The sequence below is a fragment of the Cetorhinus maximus genome, chromosome 19 (assembly GCF_964194155.1).
Source record: "Cetorhinus maximus chromosome 19, sCetMax3.hap1.1, whole genome shotgun sequence".
Lineage (NCBI taxonomy): Eukaryota > Metazoa > Chordata > Chondrichthyes > Lamniformes > Cetorhinidae > Cetorhinus > Cetorhinus maximus.
In genome coordinates, this window is record NC_135897.1 from 47,083,938 (window position 1) to 47,104,260 (window position 20,323).

The 20,323-nt window shown below is 45.2% G+C and overlaps 1 protein-coding gene across 3 annotated transcripts in view; it reads left to right on the plus strand.

Annotated features, from left to right (window-relative positions):
- veph1 (ventricular zone expressed PH domain-containing 1) overlaps positions 1 to 20,323 on the plus strand; it is a 276,124-nt gene that overhangs the window by 110,517 nt on the left and 145,284 nt on the right. For 2 of the 3 annotated variants that reach the window (XM_078563800.1, XM_078563802.1), the window contains exon 7: positions 14,957 to 15,177. The exons of the other annotated variant lie outside the window; for it this stretch is intronic. In XM_078563800.1, the coding sequence (XP_078419926.1) occupies positions 14,957 to 15,177 (221 nt within the window). The remainder of the gene's footprint in view (positions 1 to 14,956; positions 15,178 to 20,323) is intronic. 3 annotated transcript variants of the gene reach the window in all.

The following is a 20,323-nucleotide window of genomic DNA, read 5'->3' on the forward strand; positions in this document are numbered from 1 at the left end:
AACCATCCACATGCAGAAGAAAAGAGGCACCCTCAGCCATGGTGACATATCTGAATTTAATGTGTCAAACAAAGCAGCTTATTACAAAAAAAAAGACAATAGTGTTACAAATCAAATAAAATCATTAGGGCCTCATCTCGGGCCAACACAAAAGCACCAATGAGAAACCCGTGGTGTGCCTAAGGTGCCTTATGTTTACGTTTCCGGGTGCTATGTCTTGGTGCTGCCCCATCGCTCGGAGTGGCATCTGAGACAGGCTGCTGACTCTGCTGTCCTGTTGGCCTCGATGACCTTAGTGATGGTCCTCTGGCCCTTGGAGACTGTGCTGGCCCCGCCTGGGAGGGAGCTGCCAGTTCCACAGTTGGCATCTCCCCAGTTGTCGGAGCCTCATTGGATGATGCGGTCACTGGGAGAGGGACAGAGGAGCTGCCGCCCTCATCCGGAGTGCCCTGAGAGGTGCCCGCAGAGACGACAGGCAGCTGCTGCGACAATGTAAGGTCGCTTCGGACCTCCCTGCTCACCGTGGATGGATGGGCACTGAGCTGGGAAACTTGATGCCCGCACCATCTCCCACACTGGCACTGACCAGCTGAGGTCATTGCCGATGTGAGGGCTTGCTGGTCAGAGCGCATCCCCAGGAAGCCCTGATGGGTCTCCTGGAGTAGGCTCTCCAGGAGAGTCGCTACTCTCTCCATTGGAGGACGCATGATGCTTGGACATGAGGCTCATTGTTTTGGTGAGCGTCTGCATAGACGACTCCACCACGGAGACCATGCCAAGCATAGCCTCATGTATCTCCTCCAGATGCTCTTGCGCACCTGGCCACATTCCCTGAATTTGCTGTGTTGCGGACGACTCCAGAGGCACATCATCAGGCATCGACTGAGCATGTGCCCGGACCCCTGCAGTTCTCCGACTGCTGGCACCATGGGCACTCTCTGTCTCTGCCAGCTCCTCCAGCGACTGTAAAGTGCCCTCACCGCTGTGCCCCGGGACACTAGCTGTTGTTCTAATTCCCACCGAGGTGCGAGTATTTGCGCTGGTGCCTGCCTGGCAGAGATGGTGTGACGCTGGTGAGACTTCAGGCCCCTCAGGTTTGAGAGAGAGCCTCTGCTGCTCCCCCTCCCAGCCCTGCTTCGCTGATGCTGAAAGGAAGAACAAGGACAGTGGAACACTTAGCGTGGAGACAATGACAAAGTCCATCCCTGTCCCCCAGATCATTATGCGCTCATCCTTCCATAACCAATGGTCAAGCCATGTTGCAAAATTAAAGCATTTAACATTTAGCACTGCTATGGCTGTTGGGAGGGCAATGCTGACCTCACTGTTGGGCATTAATACCTGGCCGTGACACCCCATCCTCACCGACACCAATGGACCTGGGCGCGAGGCACCTCTCCAAATCCAGGGCCTCCTGCTCGAAGCAGCTTAGAATGGCTAACTGCGCCTGGCCGCTGCCAGTCCTCACACACTCTGCCGCGTTGTGAGCATTCTTCTCCTGAAAATGAGAGAAGAGCATTGATTAGTGCAAATTGTACATGGACTCTCTTCACGTATGGCCCACCCCAACCAGAGTGGGACATAGCAGGGCTCCAGTGCCTCCTCACCCCGCTGCTGCCGAACACTCACACGCCTGTTCCCCACACCCCCACCCCTCTGGACACATGCTGCTTACATCACATTAGGCACCAAACGGTATTTCCTCCCATAGCAAGGAGGCACAAGCACACGGAGCACAGAGGGCAGCAGATGGTTCGTTGCCACGCCACCTTGAAGCTCCCCTCCCACCATTTCATCACCCTGACTAGGACATGTCCTGGAGCTCTAACACAGAGCCTAGGTGCAGCTCCTCCAGGTTGCCCCCACACCAGTCATGTGGAACTCAGTGTAACACATACTGCGGAGGCAAAACACATCTCCTCATCACCCTCTCAGGCTGACCTCAGCATGGGCAATATCTGCTGGCCCACCCAGCGAAGGACAAATGCCGTCAATGATTCAATGCAGTCACTACACTCAGACTTGTGGGGGAGTGGGGGCAGCAGTGGGGAAAGCCGACCTGCTGGGTTAAATACCCAATGCCAACATGGTTCTCACCCTGCCAGAGCGCAACAAGTAGTTGAAGTGCTTGTGACACTGGATCCAGGTGCGCCGCACCACGTCGCGGGAGCTCACCACCTCTGCCACCACCTCCCAGGCACCTTTCGTCATGTGGGGGGAGCCTCCTCCTTCCATCCTGGGGACCAGCACCTCCTGCTGTGCTGCCACCTCCTCGAGGGGCACACTGGCCCCCCCCGCCCTACCCTCCGGCCTGGCCTGCTCACCAGAAGCCCTCTGTTGTGGCCTTGCACTTGCCATTGTGAGCAGCCTAGAAAAAGCTGCCAGGCCTTCATTTAAACAGGCTGCCGGGTCGCCATTGGACCCAGTGGTCTGTGCACGCCCGCCGCCGCCTGTTCCCTCCCATTATCATTGGGAGTCGAGAAATATGCTGGGTGGGCTTTAATTGGCCTGCTGGCATAAAATGGTATCGTGGGCGGCGATCGGGTCCACGCCTGCCCGTGCCCATTTCCGCTCATCGCCACCCCCCCCCACCCCTCCCCGCCAACCGGAAAATTCAGGCCATGAAATTCTTGCTCTCATTGCTGTTGCCTTTGGCTGTTCTTATGCACCCAAGAGGAAGGGAATTCTCTTGCTGCCCTGGCCAACATTTAACCCTCAATCAATACCTAAAACAGATTATCTGGCCATTATCTCATTTCTGTTTGTGGGATTTTGTTGTGTACAAATTAACAGCTGCATTTTCTGCATTACATGAGTGGCTACACTTCAAAGCAATTCACTGACTATAAAATGCTTTGGGACATCCTGGGATCATGAAAGGCACTGGGTGAATACAAGACTGTCTTTCTAATAAAATATTAAACTTTTTACAGATGTAACATTTTTTGTGCAGGCAATTTTAAAATTTTGATTTTAGACACATCTAAGTATTAAGTAATTACTTACTTTGGTCATGTGGAAGTAATAGAAGAATCAGTGGTTTATTAGGCAGAATTTAAGGAGCAGGCTGGGAGGTGGGTGAGGGCCTGTAAGGGGCAGGAAAGCTCGAAGTGGAGAGCCTGTCGCCCTCCTGACACCCCTCAATTAAGTCCTGTGTGGGGAGGGTCCTTCCTGCCTGGAGGCCAATTGAGGCCCTTATATGGCCACTTGAAGGCCTCATCCCACCGCTGCTGGTATTCCATCAGCAGGCAAGGGCCCTGCCATAGAGAAAGCCACTAGGTAAACCCTGGCAGGCATGGCTGCGGCCTGGTGCAGATGCCCTGTGCTCAACAGAGGGACCCATTGGCAGCAAGGGAGGGACCAACAAGAAGACGCCCCACACCGTCCCCCCACTGCCCTTCAGAACAATCGATTCCACCCCCGCTCCCCACCCCTCCCCACCCCCCACACTAACCTGTGTTCTGAGGTTCCAGTGATGATACCCATGGTAAAGCCTATTACAGTACTGGCAGTGGCCACCACTCCTGGTGGCACTGCCAGTACTGGAAAGCTACTGACCTCTGATAAGCCGGCAGCACTCGGGGATGAGAAATTCCCCCTCCAGGAACTGGGAACACCAGCAGCAGACTGCCTAATTTGGAATTAATCCCATTAGGGGGTCTCCCAGAAATGGCTGTGGTGGGGTTACCACCCTCCCTCTGGCCAGTGGATGGATCCACTGCTGCGATCTTTAAATTCTGCCTATTGATTTTGTTGTGCAACCAGAAAGCCTGAGACTAGACTCGCCCCAAACCCAGTCCAATGCTGTTGAGTCACTGAAGGAAGCCATCCCTATGGTATGTGGGTTTAAAAATAGCGAGGTCAAATTACTGTAGCAAGTACAGTATACTTACCTGAAGGAATGATGTGAAGTGTTTTCTATGGACTACAAAAATGTAAGACAGTGTCCCTCATCCTAGAAGCCCACACTACTGAGCAATCACACATGTATCTCTCAATATTCTGCATCGCAAATTATTGTTCTTATTTACATTCATGACCAGGAGTAAAATTTATAATTATACTGATTGCTAGTTACTAATTTGTGAAAATTCTTCCTATTGAGTCCCAGCTCTTGTGCATTTAGATTGTCCTTCTTTAATAACATTTATTCAAACCTCAGTTTTCCTGTGGTGGAGAGAGTTCACAAATATCCTGTGTTCCTCTTTCGACAGTTAAAATGGGTATCAGTTACTGCAGGTAGAAAAACTCAGGGCGCAAATTTCTGTGCACGTTGGCGTTGGGCGTCATGGCGGGCATGAGCGGACAATATGGCGGGAAGGCCAAAAATTGGTTTCACGACGTTGTGAAACCAGTTTACAATGTCTGCTCCGCTCGTCAATGGTGGGCCGCGTTTCCCACCACTGCGCTTTGGGGACGTAATTTTAATACATCTGCATATCATTATAAGCCCTGCTCACCAGAAATTATCCCCCCACCCAGGATCATCCGGGCACGTTGGCACGATTGCAAGCTGACGTGTTTCACAACAGCATTTATAAGGCATGAACCTGGCGAGCTGCACTTCAAGGGGACCTCGGAGGTGAGTGCACAGTAATGTTGCGCATCGCTTGCGAGGATCACCTGTTGGACCTCAAGGTTGTGGTGCTGCTCATACAGGAGAGGGCACAGGCTGTGTGACAGTGGCACCCTCCTTGGCCTAAGAAGCGGGATTTGCTGGGGTCATAGGAAGAGAGGATTCGGATGGGCTGGACAGTCCTGGAGTCACCTGGGTGTAAGGCCCTGGGGTGTGCACCTGCTGATTCGCCTCCCTATGAGTGCCCGAGGCCCCTTGGCTGACTCCTTGAGGAGGAGGGGAAGCTGGAGTGAGATCAAGCTGCCCGGCACCCCTCTCTCATTGACACTGTTGGGGGCCAACAATGGTGTCAGCGATGGAGTTCAGCCTGCGCAGCAGTGCAGAACCGATGTCCTGGACCAAGGTCTCCATGACGGCCGCCATCCTACCAGTGTTGACCTTGGTGCGTTGGCATGCCAGCCATATCACTTCAAAGTGAAGGCGGATGGACTCCTTCATCGTGCCTTGCAATCTGAGGAGTGCAGCAGACATCCCTTCCTGATGTTCCCGAGCTTGCCTTTGCAGCTCCAGCAACTGATGTTTGACCGAGTCCAGAGACTCGTCATCTGACTCGGACTCAGCAGTTTTCTGGTCTCCAGCAGTCCTCCGAATGCCGGAAAACTGGGAAGTTCCTATCGCTGACTGCTGTGGATCAGATAGTGCGATGTGCTCACCAGATTGTGACCCCACGGCTACTCTAAAGCTTGGTACCAGCCAGGTGTGTGTCTCTGCGCTGGTGGAGGGTGTGGGTGAGCGCTGCGATGGGACTTCAATGAGGGTTTCAGCAGAGTCCTCTCCTGCGATGTCTTCAGGGCTTGAGCCGAGGACCTGGGTCATGGACTCCCTCAGCTGTTTCCCAGATGTACCTGCGAAAGCAAGGAGGAATGATTAGTGCATGGCAGTGGCCTGTGGAACAGGACACATCACTCACAGCATGGTTGTCTGATGGATGTTGCACTGCTGGATTGTCACTTGGCTGGACACCTCTGACTTCACCATCAGCGCCGGAATGGTCCAGTTCTTCACCGGCCAGCTGGATGACTTTATTTTAAAAGGCCATGAAGACCTTGATTTCAGGCATTCCTCCACCAGTCTGTCAACCTCTCCCTTTTGTCGTGTGCCAGCTTGTCTTGCATGAAGGCAGATGGAGAGATTGTAAGCAGGACATCTGCCAGGCCAGATGATAAGTATACCTGGCATGTAGTGGGTGGCGAGTGGTCCCATGGATGGGATGAGGACAATGAAGGTGTGTGAGAGAGAGTGAATGGTGATGTCATTTTGAGCTGGCAGCGAGTAAGATCCCTGTGGATGCATGATGAGTTTGTGAGTGTGTGAGTTGAGAGTGATGAGAAGAGTAACTTAACCTGGCAGAACAGAGGAGATCATTCAACCTTTTACGTCACTTGGTGGCTGTCCTCTTTTGCAGGGCACTGACCACCGCTGCCACCACCTCCCAAACCGGATTGGTGACGTTGCTGCCCCTCCTGTGGCCAGAGCAGGGGTAGAGGACATCACGGCGTGACTGCATGGCGCCCAAAGGCATTCCAGGGACTCGTCACTGAATCGGAGGGCTGCTGTCCTTTTGCCTTTTGGAGCCATGTCTTCTGTGCAGCAGTCCTGGGCTGGAAGCACTGAGAGGCGTGCGCATGGCTGCACTTTAAGTGTGGCACCCGGTGTGAGGAAGCAGTGAGGTGATGGCGTGGCGGGCGATACGGAGGCCGCCAGCCAGCAAAATGGTGTGTTTGCTTTAATGATTAATGAGATGGGATTTGGATGATACAGCGTGAAAAGCTGTCATTGTGGACGGTGGGTAAACGTTCTCTCGCCCACCCACTACCACACTTACTGCCCACGGTCTATTCAACTTGAAAGAAGAGACATTTAAGATACTAAATGGTGTCACAAATATGTAGTTGTGATATTATAGATTTTGTAAAAACATTGCTAGCCTTCCTTTCAAATGGACACATGGAGCTTTAAATATGGCTGCCAAAAGTCACCTGACCTTATTCAACTGTAACGTGGTCAAGCTCTAGAAGGTTCCAAGTGGATTGCAGATAGACATATCCAGACATGTGAAGACATTTGAAGTTCAATTCACATTTCCACAAGGATAAGTAGAAACTCATTGTGGCCACTTTGGCAGCAGAACGCCAGGAACAACTCTGATAAACAGCTTCAGAGAGGCTTCTTGGCCAAGGGAGGACAAACAGACAAACAGGAAGGGATTAAGAGATCAACTGATATTCTGCTGAAAGAGTCCAGGCAATCTGCAACTGTCATAACCGCAGTACTAGTGAGAAATATGAAACCTCTCTCTCCCAAAAACCTGCTGAATTGCTGAGTGCACCTGAAAGTGCAATTTTCCAAATAGTCGACTGCAGAAGCCATCACTGCTGCTAAACTGAACCTTATGTTTCAGCTCCCTCAATTCGGAAAGTAGGAACTCATGCAACAGGCCCGCAATGATATTCCACAGAGACTGATTTGAAATCTCATCTTTAGGTATCTTTTTATCCTTATCTGCTTTCAATCTTTATATCTGCATTTTAGATATTAACTTAGTCACTTTTACCTACGTAACTTTCAGCAGTAGGTTTTGTAATAAGCTTTATCTTGTTTAAGACTAAGGTTTGTTTGCTGGGCTATTTTTTAAATTGAACCACTCAAATTAAAAGAGGGCTACATTTGCACACACACACATTCTTAGCTCATGGACCACTTTAAGGAAACACCTTTTATGTGGTCGTGGCAATGGGCAAAATCATGTGGAACACTATTTCAAAATAAGCCAAGACTGTGGGACAAGGGGTTATAAATACAAACTAGTAAAATGTACATTCAGGATTGATGTAGTGGAAGACTTCCTTTACAAAGAATGATTAATGGCTGGAATGGTCTCTTGAGTAGGGTAGTAAAGCTAAAATCTCTGACAATATTTAAGAGGCATTTGAATACTTTAAAAGTGGGACTGCATGTTTCTGTGAAAGAATGGGTTCGCTGAGTCATATGGCTTCCTTAATCTGCACTCATATTTTGAACTTTCTGAAATGTTTAAATGCAAGTAGGAACATCCACACTGTCAACACTTAAATCAACTCCAGATAGGTTTATGCATTTGGAGAGTCCAGTGAACCAGCTGAGCATTTTGAAAGCTAGTTTGACACTGAGCTGAAGTGATATGACACCTAAGAACTGCAAAACTACTTCCTCCAAAAATTCTCACTATACTTCTCTCCAGAGTCAGACTGGACCCTAACTTGGAGCTTCAGTGTCTTTGCAGCATTGATGCAGAGCAGAAACTCTTCAGCAGTATAAATTAATCCTTAGAAAAATATTGCTAAATTCAGTTGGAAAATGGTATTCTTTTCAATGAAAACTATGCAGTTCTTGATGCAGTACTACTTTATGTTACCTATTTATGCTTCTCTGCATCTTTAGGATATTTGACCTAGTGGGTTAAGGGGCTGGATTAATGCTTCACTTACTCTGAGCATGCGGGTTCATGTGCTGCTTCCAGATGGTGGTTTGTAGAAACTTAAAGATAGTAATCAACAAGGAATGTAAATTACTGCTTTAGAATGAAGATATACAGGCAGCCACTTAAGTTTTTATCATTTGCTCTGCTTTCTTATTTCATTTTGGTGGTAATATATAAAGCATGTATTGCCTTGTTGAGTGATTTAGTAATTTAGTTGGTATGTTGATTCAGTCAACCCCAAATGTACATTGGGAAATAAGATATGCTCAGCACCACTAGGCTTTCTCAGTGCTTCCAGGTACCATCACCTCTTAGTTCCCCATGCACCCCCTTCAGTGGTCCCACAGACCAATCGCCCTATAGTAAAATTATCCCAGTGCTTTCACACACCACTTCATGTGTGAGCCGTTTCCGCTGGTTCCACACTTCAATCCCACATAGCATTCCCCTATGCTTGTAGAATCCGCACCCCTAACCTAGTGCTCCCAAATCCATCTTTGACTGTGCATAGTCCTCAGTTCTTCTGTCATCCAACCTCTTGAATCATTCCAGTCTTCAAGCTTGTCTTTGAGTGTTCCTACCTCTTTGCTGGAAGTGCCTCAGGCACTGCTCCATCTTAGTGCTCTCAGATCTCATCCCACATCTCAGGAATACTCCCATTCCCTCCAATATGAACTGCCAGTCCCATATAGAATTCGCCAGACCACAATGGTTTCATACTCCAACCCACACAATTGTTCAAAAATAAAATACTGCAGATGCTGGAAATCTGAAATTTAAAAAAAAACTGGAAATACTCAGCAGGCCTGGCTGAATCATTGGTGAGAGAAACAGAGTTCATGATTCAGGTCAGTAACTTTTCATCTGCAAGAGACAAACTCAACGTGCTGTTTCTATCCACCAGCAAATACCCCCTTAAATCCCCCTCATGCGCATCCTCAAGCCTCACCTCGAACATGTGCGAAGAAAGTCAGGACTTCTTTATCAGTGAAATTAGGACGATCCATTCACTTGCCTCTGCTGTTTCCCCTCTTTCTCCTTGCTCACCCACCAAGCCAACCTCTCTAAAGAATCCCACCTTCCCTTGCCTCACATTCATATGTCTCTCCAATTTCTGTCCCCTCATTCCCTCTCTGAGCTCATCTTATCCTTGAAACCCTCTTCCTGCTCCCTTGACTTCATTCCCACTAAACCACTTATCACCCACCATCCCTCCCTGATGCACATCCTAGCTGACATTAGGAATGGCTCCCTATCTGTATTGAATATTGTCTCTTTTGATTTCCAAACTGCCATCATCAGGTCATTCTCAAAAAATTCCCTTTCACACCCCCTCCTCTGTGCAGCTGGGGTTTTATAGCTCCATAGCGAATGGCCTTGGAAGCATAGGGGCTGTAAAATCATGTGGGGTGGCATCAGAACAGACCTCCAGTGTCATGATGCAGGGTCTATATTTTACCAGCAGCAAGTTGAGTGTGAACAGCGCATGCTCCTTCAAAACTGGCAATTGAGAGCTGGTTAAGATGATTAAAGACTCAGCTGAATGGCATTTTATGTGCCTGTTTGAATTTTATAAAGAGTACATGGGGCCAGATGGCGCCAGAGCCCCAGCAGGTATTTAAGGGTGGCAATGGGGCCACATGCAGGGGTATCTTCAGGGTGGGGAAGCAGCAGAAGGCCGCAGAGGCGGCTGCAAGCAGGCACCAGAGTGGAGAGAAAGGTACCCTGTGGTCATGGTCTACAGGCAGAGAATGAGTTACCTGCAGGTGTTGGAGTGACAGTATCGCTGAAAACTGTACCTTTCCCAAGAGACCACCTTTGTGCCATGTTGAAGAACGAGCTGAGTCCTAGTGGCATTCATGGTCATTTAATGTCAATGCTGGTGAAAATCACTATGGTCCTAAATTTTGATGCATCAGGTTCATTCCTGGGAGCAACTGGAGACGTGTGGCATCTTCCAATCAGCGGCACATCAGAAGGGCCAGCCAATGCATACACTATTGAGCTGATCTGGACAGTCAGTCTGAGAGCGCCAGGGGATCCGGTGCCATTATTGGATTCTCTCAGGTGTGAGATGTGTTAGAATGCACGCTCTATCAAGGCTCCCACACAAGGGGGTGGCAAGAGCATGAATGTAAACACAAGAACCAAATGAAACTTTCACTAACAGGAAGGGATATCAAGTCATCAATGTGCAATTGGTCCGTAACACCACTGCCAGTGTATCCTGTCAGTTTGTGTATGGTACCCTGGATGCAGCCACTCCCCACCGCTGGCCTCCAGATAGTGAATGATCGGCCATTACATCTATTAATTGGCCAACTGCCTCAAGACTCTGTTGGGAACAGGGCATCAAAGCGGAGGTACCAGTGACACCTGCTTCTGATCCTGCCTTCTCCTCCTTGCTAGGTTGTGGATAATCCCAGCCCATAACTGTGGCTGTCGATGCATACTGTTGTCCATATCAACACATGCTGATTAAAACATCGCAGCACTATTAAAGCAGGTATATCAAGAAATAATGTACAGTTAATTATTGCATTTTTTTTTGCTTTGTTTGTATGTTCAACTTTGTCCCCTTGCATATTATTCAGTTTTCTGTTCTTACTCAAGCAGCAACCCAGCAGTTGTACTGGAACATAGTATCAGCTGAAATATATGCTTTTGATTTTCCTTGAACATTTTTTAGTATTTTCAGTTGATCTTAATCCAAGAAAGTGTACAGCGCACATTTATGTCCTTTAAAATGTATTATGTATTTGAAATTTTCAGTTAGAGGTTAAACCAAATTTTTGCAGATTATTTAGAGTATCATTTTGATTGTATATATCATTTTTCCACTTGGAAAAATATTAGACAGAACGTGTAACCAAGCAAATCTGGAGGGATTCTGTAGTTAGCAGACTAAAGATTTTAAAGTTATTTCCTTCGCAGTTAAGTTTTTTTATTCTTTCATGAGATGTGGTTGTTGCTGGCTAGGGCAGTATTTGTTGCCCATCCCTAAATGCTCTTGAGAAGGTGGTGGTGAGCCGCCTTCTTGAATTACTGCAGTCCATCTGGTGCTGCTGGGTAGGGAGTTCCAGGATTTTGACTCTACAACAGTGAAGGAATCTCGATATAGTTCCAAGTCAGGATGGTGTGTGGTCTGGAGGGGAATGTGCAGATGGTGATGTTCCTATGCATCTGTTTCCCTTGTCCTTCTAGTGGTTAGAGATCGAGGGTTTAGAAGGTGCTGTCGAAGGAGCATTGATGAATTGCTGCAGTGCAGCTTATAGATGGTACACATTACTGCTGCTGTGCATCAGTGGTGGAGGAAGTGAATGTTTAATGTAGTGAAAAGAATGCTGATCAAGCAGGCTGCTTTGCCTTGGATGGTGTTGAGCTACTTGAGTGTTGATGGAGCTGCACTTATCCAGACACTCTTGACTTGTGCCTTGTAGATGGTGGATAGGCGGTAGGGAGACAGCAGGTGAGTTACTCGCCTCAGAATCCCTAGCCTCGGACCTGCTCTTGTAGCCACAGTATTTATATGGTTGGTCCAATTCAGTTTCTGATCAATGGTAACCCCAGAATGTTGATAGTTGGGTGATTCAGCAGTGGTAATGCCATTGAATGTCAAGGAGAAATAGAATTTATCTTGTTGGAGATGGTTCTTGCCTGGCGCTTATGTGGCGCAAATGTCACTTATCAGCCCAAGCCTGAATGTTGACCAAGGTTTTGCTGCATATGGACAAGAGCTGCATCAATATCTGAGGAGTTATAAATGCTACCAAACATGGTGCAATCATCAGTGAAGACCCCCAATTCTGACCTTATGATGGAAGGAAGGTCATTGATGAAGCAGCTGAAGATGGTTGGGCCTAGGACACTACCCTGAGGAACTCCTGCAGTGATGTCCTGAGACTGAGGTGACTGACCTCCAACAGCCACAACCATCTTCCTTTGTGCTAGGTATGACAACCAATGGAGCGTTTTCCCCCTGATTCCCATTGACTTCAATTTTGCCAGGGCTTCTTAATGCCATTCTCGATCAAATGCTGCCTAAATGTCAAGGGCAGTCACTCAGCATTTTTGTCTATGTTTAGACCAAGATGTAATGAGGTTAAGAGTCAAGCGGCTTTGGCCGAACCCAAACTGAGCATCAGTGGCAGGTTATTGTTGTGTAAGTGCTCATGATATCATTGTTGACTAAACCTTCCATCACTTTACTGATGATCGAGAGTAGACTGTTGGGGTGGTAATTGGCTGGGCTGGATTTGTCCTGCCCTTTGTGGGCAGGACCCACCTGGGCAATTTTCCGCACTGCTAGGTAGATGCCAGTGTTGTAGCGGTACTGGAACAGCTTGGCCAGGGGCATGGCTAGTTCTGGAGCACAATAATCTTCAGTACTATTGCTAGGATGTTGTCGTAGCCTTTGCAGTATCCAGTGCCTTCAGCTGTTTCTTGATGTCACGTGAAGTGAATCAAATCAACTGAAGATTGGCACCTGTGAATCTGGGGACCTCGGAAAGAGGCTGGAATGGATCAGCCACTCGGCACTTCTAGCTGAAGATGGTGGCAAATGCTTCATCCCTCTTTTTTGCCCAGATGTGCTGGGCTCCCCCATCATTGAAGATGGGAATATTGATGGAGCTTTCCTCCTGTTAGTTGTTTAATTGTCCACCACCATTTATGATTGATTGTGGCAAGACTGCAGAACTTAGGTCTCATTTGTTGGTTTTGGGATCACTTAGCTCTATTGCATACTGCTTCTGCTGTTTGGCATGCAAGTCATCCTATGTGTAGATTCACCAGGTTGACATCTCATATTTAGCTATACCTGGTGCTGCTCCTGCCATGACCTCCTGCACTCTTCATTGAACCAGGGTTGATCCCTTGGCTTGATGGTAATGGTAGAGTAAGGGATATGCCAGGCTGTGTAGTTACAGATTGTGGCGGAATATAATTCTGCTGCTGCCTCATGGATGCCTAATTTTGAGCTGCTAGATCTGTTCTGAATCTATCCCATTTAGTATGGTGGTAGTGCCACACAACATCATGGAGGTTATGCTCAGTGTTAAAACGGGACTTTGTTCTTCTTGAGGACTGTGAAGTGGTCGCTCGTACCTGTACTGTCATGGATAGATGCATCTGCGACAGGTAGATTGGTGAGGACCAGGTCTAGTAGGATTTTTCCCCTTGTTGGTTCCCTCACCACCTGCCATAGGTGCGGTGTAGCAGACACGCCCTTCAGGCAGCAACAGGCATGTGTTTTTTAAACATTGCTTGTGGTGCAGGAGGAGCAGAAATACTACCCCCCCCCCCCCCCACCCCCACTACCCCTCAAGCAAACCCGCTGCCACAGTTTGCCTCCATTCCTACAACCTTCAGTATCCACACAATCTAATGAAAATGAACCTTTGAAATCTAATGACCCCACCCCCCGCCCCCCGATTTAACGAACTCCTGCATTCTGCCAATGCCCCACAATCTAAAATACTGCAGTCTATTTCAATTCTTATCCAATTTCTTTGAGATACATTCTAAGATCTGAAAGGCTTTCTTAATAGCTGCTTCATGAGCATTAAGTAATGATACAAAAATCTTTTCTTCATTTCACTTTTCTGAAAACATTCAACTATTATGTATGGCTATTTATTATTCCAGTACTGTGTTGTGTTATCTTGGATTTAAACATTAAATTCAACCTGACATTCCTTTTATCCTTTTTTAAATTTATCTTGGTCCTATTGAATGTCAATCTGCTCTTCTAGGTGATTGTGTATTAATCAACTGTAGAACCATAGAACCATAGAAAAGTTACAGCACAGAAAGAGGCCATTCAGCCTATCATGTTTGTGCTGGCCAGCAAAAGATGAAAAATAAACTAGCTGCTCATTTTAATCCCACTTTCCAGCACTTGTCCGTAGCCTTACAGGTTACAGCACTTCAGATGCAGATCCAGGCACCCTCTGCATGAAAATTATTTTCCTCATGTCCCCTCTAATCATTCTACCAATCACCTTAAATCTATGCTCCCTGATAATTGACCCCTCAGCTAAGGGGAACAAGTCTTTACCGTCTATCCTATCTCATAGTTTTGTACACCTCAGTTAGGTGTCCCCTCAGCCTTCACTGTTCAAAGAAAACAACCCTAGCCTAACCAATCTTTCCTCATAGCTACAATTTTCAAGTTCTGGCAACATTCTTGTAAATCTTCTCTGTACTCTCTCCAGAGCAATTATGTCCTTCCTGTAATGTGGTTACCAGAACTGCACACACAATTCCTCCTGTGGCCTAACCAGTGTTTTACACTGTTCCATCATTGCATCCCTGCTGTTGTATTCAATACCTCATCCAATAAAGTAAAGCGTTCCATGTGCTTTCTTTACCATCTTATCCACCTCTTCTGCCACCTTCAGGGACCTGTGGACATGCACTCCAAGGTCTCTCACTTCCTCAACCCCACTCAATACCCTCCCATTTATTGAATATTCCCTTGCTTTATTTGCCCTCCCCAAATGCCATTACCTCACACTTTTCCAGATTGAATTCTGTTTGCCACTGTCCTTCCCACTCAACCAAACCATTGATATCATTCTGGTTGATTCCTTATTCCCCTCCTTAACTGTATAGGGTTGTGCCAATTGTGGTGCCTCCACTGAGGTAGAATAGTTAAGCACAGACTGTGAATTAAACTTGGAGCTAAGAGGTTTATGTACATCAATCTCCATTTCTCTGCAGCAAATTATACATGAAATTCAGAAAATATTAGCCAGACCTTCACTGCTTTCTTAGATTGATTTTTGGTAATGCTTATTTGGCTATAATAGTGTAACCTAGTTGTTCCAATGACAAATCATATCTATGATTTTCCTTAGGCAAAGGCAAGGAGCTGCCTGGTTTATCTGGTGACTCAGCTGGCAAATATGGAACACTGTTTTCATCATATCCTGCTTCTAGAGATTAAAAACATCACTGACACATTTGGCAACATTTTAGGAGCTCAGAGCAAAGACATATATTGCATGAGTAACAGCTTCACTGCAATTGCCAAACTTCTATTCAAACATCTTGAAAAAGACATTACTGCAACAGTGAGGTAACTTATAGTCTCACAAATAATACCTGTGTCTGTGTGTTTGTATATCTGCTTGTTTGTTCCAGGTGTCTTTGTCAAGAATATAGCTGTACAACAATGGGCCATAATGTGCTGTCAACATAACGGTGAGGCTAATGACACTCTGCGTTATTTATGTGGTCAGGAGCAGCGGTTAAATAAGGAAATCTAAAAGTTGCTGTCAAAGCTACACCCGTCCACCATTAGCTTCGTTAAAATGGCATATCAATGTCTGCCTCATCATTGAAATGGATTGAAAGGAGTGAAATTGCAGCATTTGCGTGATGGATGCAAACTAAACTTACCACAGAAAGATGACTTGTCCACTTACGTTTAAGTATCCTTTTAACAATGTGATAAATGTTAATTACTGCCAGTCAACCTCACTGAAAACTACTATAAATGTGTAGTCTCATTCTTTCAGCTTTTTCTTGTTGATAGATTTAATTTAAAATTAAAAAAACATTTTTTGCCCATTTTCTCTCTCTTAATCTAATCTTCCTTTCCCTCTCTTTACTTCTCTCCCTGTACCTGATTTTACATTAAATCCTTCAATCTGATTGGTTAAGGGGAATGCACAGTTGCTTGCCCTGTTCACTCAGGTTCCAGGTGTAGTTCCCCTTGCTGCGTCATTATCAGCTCATACCTTCAGCAATTTACCACAGGAAAAATTTACAGTTAATTGTGCGATGGTAAGACTATCTAAAGAGAGATGTTAGATGTCCTGCCACAGCAAATTATGGCACAATTTATTCTTCAAAATTAATGTGTGTTGGTTTTGTTATATACAGATTGTTCCTGGTGATCACCATCGATTATAAATCAGTAAATTTACAGTCATTATTTCAGTTGTTAATCCTTTATTGTACATCAACTGTAGCCATTGATGTCTATTGTAACAACTAAGGCAGACAACAAAAATATAGCCGCATGAGGGTGTGTAGGATATTAGTTTCATTCTAAAGTACAGAAGGTAAAAAAAATGCAATTCAGTTTTGCCCCTGAGAATCTATTGCCTTATTTGAGCTCCCTCGGTGGGATTCCTATTTGAAAATTAGTTTCAGTCAATTGCAAAGAAAATCCATGAACTATTCATTATAATATTTAAGTGAATAAAGTGTTCAACTGAGGATAGATAATTTTGTTAAATTAAATTGCAAGGCTGATACCAGTCTGCAAGATTATATCTACCAGTAAAAAAGAAACTGGCTGTGTCTCTTTTCTCGTGAAAAGAGAATGCTAATTGGTGACAGAATAAAGGTCTTTAAAATTCTGAGATATTTTCTTGGAGTGTGTTTCCAATTGGGAAGAACAAAGCTAAAGGCCATCCATATAAGACAGTTACCAAAAAATCAAATAAGGAATTCGGAAGAGACTTATTACCCAGAGTGGTGAAAATGTAGTACTTGCTACCACAGGGAGTAGCTGAGGTGAATAGCATTGGTACATTTAAGGGGAAGTTAGATAAGCATATGAAAAAGAAGGACGGGATGAGGCATGAGTAAAGTATAAATGTCGCTGTGGACTGGTTGGGCTGAATTATCTATTTCTGTGCTCCATATTCTATGTAATTCTATGTAAAGTGAAAAATAAATTCTCTAATATGCTACTGCAGCAATGGTGGAATTCTGTACCCCCCCCCACCCCACCTCCCAAAGATTATAGGGTAGATTTTTAATTTGCCTTCTGAAATCAATGGAAATAAAAATCTGATGACTTGGTTAATGGAGGCCAATCCGCAACATGAGTTCTATGCCCAGGCAGCAAGTTGATAATTTACCTCTATATTTCTAGAAATGAAGAAATACTGATTGTTTTTTTTATTTTATGTTCTAAGCTTTATTGATTTGTATCATTATTAATTCATAAATAAATATAAGATCTAGCGGCATAGCACAGTAAGACCCACTTAAGATCGATGCTCATTAATTTTTTAGGAGAAATGTATTCCCCAGCAGTATGGATTCTCTGCAACTTTATATTCCATTAGAAACACTCAGGTTCCCAGATGGATGAGGATGCTCCCATTTTAAACGGGAAAAATCCCCTTCCAGCTTTGTGTAGATAAAGAGGAACCTGAGGGAATAAGTATGATTTAAAACTGTAGTGGCTATAATTATCTAAGTAAGTAACATTCAAGTGAATGTTATTATTATTGCTCATACTCCTTACAGAGGATAAAAAAAAGTAGAGAATCCTGTTAGGTGGTCCCAGCAGCATGAAACCACAAGTTTTCAGTAGAAATAAGCTCATTTCATAGCTTGATATATATGATGTACAGAATCATAACGGAATGAGATCGTTTTGGATAATCTGCCATTGTACTTCGCAGCAGCATGGGGCAGAATTTTTCAGTCGGCGTGTGGGGGGTGGGCCCAACACGCCGACGCGTAAAATGGCGCGCGGTAACAGGCGTGTGTCCCGATGTCATCGCGCAGTCCCGTGATATTTCGACTGGCGGGAAAGCACCGGAGTTGGCTGTGCACCCGCCAATATGTAAACGGCCTATGAAGGCCATTAAGAAAGTAATTCATGTAATTAGTAATGCTGCCCGTCCAACCTTAAGATTGGCGGGCAGGTGAAAAAGCCAAGCGGCCTTCACGTTTTTTAAAAACCTCACCCGTGAGCGGGATGAGGTTTCCTAAAGCTTTTATTAAATAAATTTTAAAATTTCCCGAAATATAAAAATATGTCCCATCCCATATGACACAGTTACATGAGGGGAATGTTTACATAACTTTATAAATCCTTTATTTAATTATTTTAATTTACATTCAATCTCCCTGAGACAGCTCCATGCCTCAGGGAGATTGAAGCGCTCTTTAACACACATGCGAGAAAGAACACTGGCCCTGACTCTCCCTCCCCCCCCCGCCCCACCCGCACAGATAGCGCTGAGCACTACCAGTCGCGTCTTACGCTGGACGGGCCTTACTTGGCCCGCCCGCGTAAAATGGCGGCGTGGAGCTAATCGCGGGCGGTGACTGGCTCTGAGCCCGCCCCGTCTGCTCCTGCCAAGCCCGCCCGCCATGTGAAAAATTCTGCCCGTGAAGTCTTGAAATTAATTAAAGTTTATAGTACTGATGTCATATTTGCATTTAACATAAAGTACAAAAAAAAGCTCCACAGCAAAATAACGCTACTCTCGGGCATATCCAAAATATACCTATTTCCCTACTTAACATAGATTTATTCTCCAAGCTGACAGTTTTATTTATGTGTCAACTACACATCTGAGGTCTGAATTGACAGATATTCAGGTCAGCAAAGTAATGATTCACAGGACCTTTGAATGTAATGTTATGGCAACATTCCGGTCTACACAACAGGAAACCTAAATTAACAAAAAAACTTCTGCAATGTTTTTGTTTCTGAAAAGCAGCTTTTGTATTTAACAGATGCATGACTCACACCTGGTGGGGATGCTAAAAATATAACTCATTTGTAAATTGAACCTCATAACTTTTATGCTGTGGCATGCTTGTTTATATAGCTTTTATCCTCCAAAAGCACATGGGCCATCACATAGTACTATCCAGCGGCACTTACTCCACAATAAACTGCTGACCCATACTCATTTTAACTTACAGGCCCTATTGATACGTTTTCTAAATATCCCTTGGGCTTTTGTTCAGCAAAGCTTTGGTATGCACCTCAAAGAATCAAGTAACAGTTGTGCTTTTGTCTATGGTGTAGTATACATTGCAATTGACAAGGTGCAGAAGTGTTAGGAATGTCTAGTAGATTGATTGGTGTAATGGGCTGGTTAACTTTAGTTATATCATTCAAGGATTTTTTTGATCCATAGTGATCAGACATGTGTACCAAATATTGGCCTGCTGGTTTTTAAGCAACTAAATATGATTTACTGAGCTAACTAGAATTGAAGCATTGTTTTTAACTAGTGTTTTAGAAACACTATCTATGTATGGTTCAGAGTGTGCCAGGACAATCTATTATTTGTCCATAAAAGCCCTTAGCTATTGATAACACTTGCTCATCCTATGTTAAACGCCCAAAAAGCTAACATATCACAGCAGCAAGCTGTGTATTATGCACTTATACAGTGGTTCAGCTAGCCAACAAGGACAGCTGAAATGAATTACAAAAACTGTGAGAAAGCTAAATGCAATGAATGACTAGTTGCTTGGGGAGTATTGCTCTAAGTGCTTTGCTTTGATGAGAATCTCTTAATATGGCCAAAGACCATTTTTTTTTATTATTCTGAACTTGCTCACCAAATTTAATGGCTTGTTCTGGTGTTCATTCAAATTCTGAACGACCTGAAGATCAATTCCTGTTTGTAAGGTTTCATGCCACTTGAAAAGAAACAGCAGTTTAAAATTAATTCAGTGATAAACGAATGCTTATCGACTAATTGCAGTGCAGGTTCTGATTGAAACTTTTAACTTTTTTTTGTAATTGGAGTGAGGGTTCTAGGTTTTTGATCTAGCTGCAGTGAAGGAATAGTAGTTACAAGTCAGGATGGTGTGTGACTTGGAGGGAAACATGCAGGTGATGGTGTTCCCATGCATCTGCTGCCCCTGTTCTTCTGATTAGTAGAGGTCATGGGTTTGGAAGGTGCTTTTGAAGAAGGCTTGGCAAATTGCTGCGGAGTGCATCTTGTAGATGGTACACACTAAGACTGCTGGTGGAGGGAGTGAATATTTAACATGGTGGTCAAGCTGACTACTTTGTCCTGAATGGTGTCAAGCTTCTTGAGTCTTATTGGAGCTGCACTCATCCAGGTAAGTAGAGAGTATTCCATCAGACTCATTACTTGTGCCTTGTAGATGGTGGACAGGCTTTTGGGGTTCAGGTGAATTATTCGCTGCAGAATTCCCAGCCTCTGACCTGCTATTGTAGCCACAGTATTTATATGGCTGGTCCAGTTAAACTTCTGATCAATGTTAACCCCCATAATGTAGATAATGGGAGATTCAGTGATGGAAATGCCATTGAATGTCAAGGGGTGATGGTTAGATTCTCTCTTGTTGGAGATGGTCATTGCCTGGCTCTTGTGTGGCAGATGTCACTTTCCATTTATCAGCCCAAGCCTGAATATTGTCCAGACTTTGTTGCACATGAACATGGGCTGCTTCAGTATCTGAGAAATTGTCAGTGGTAC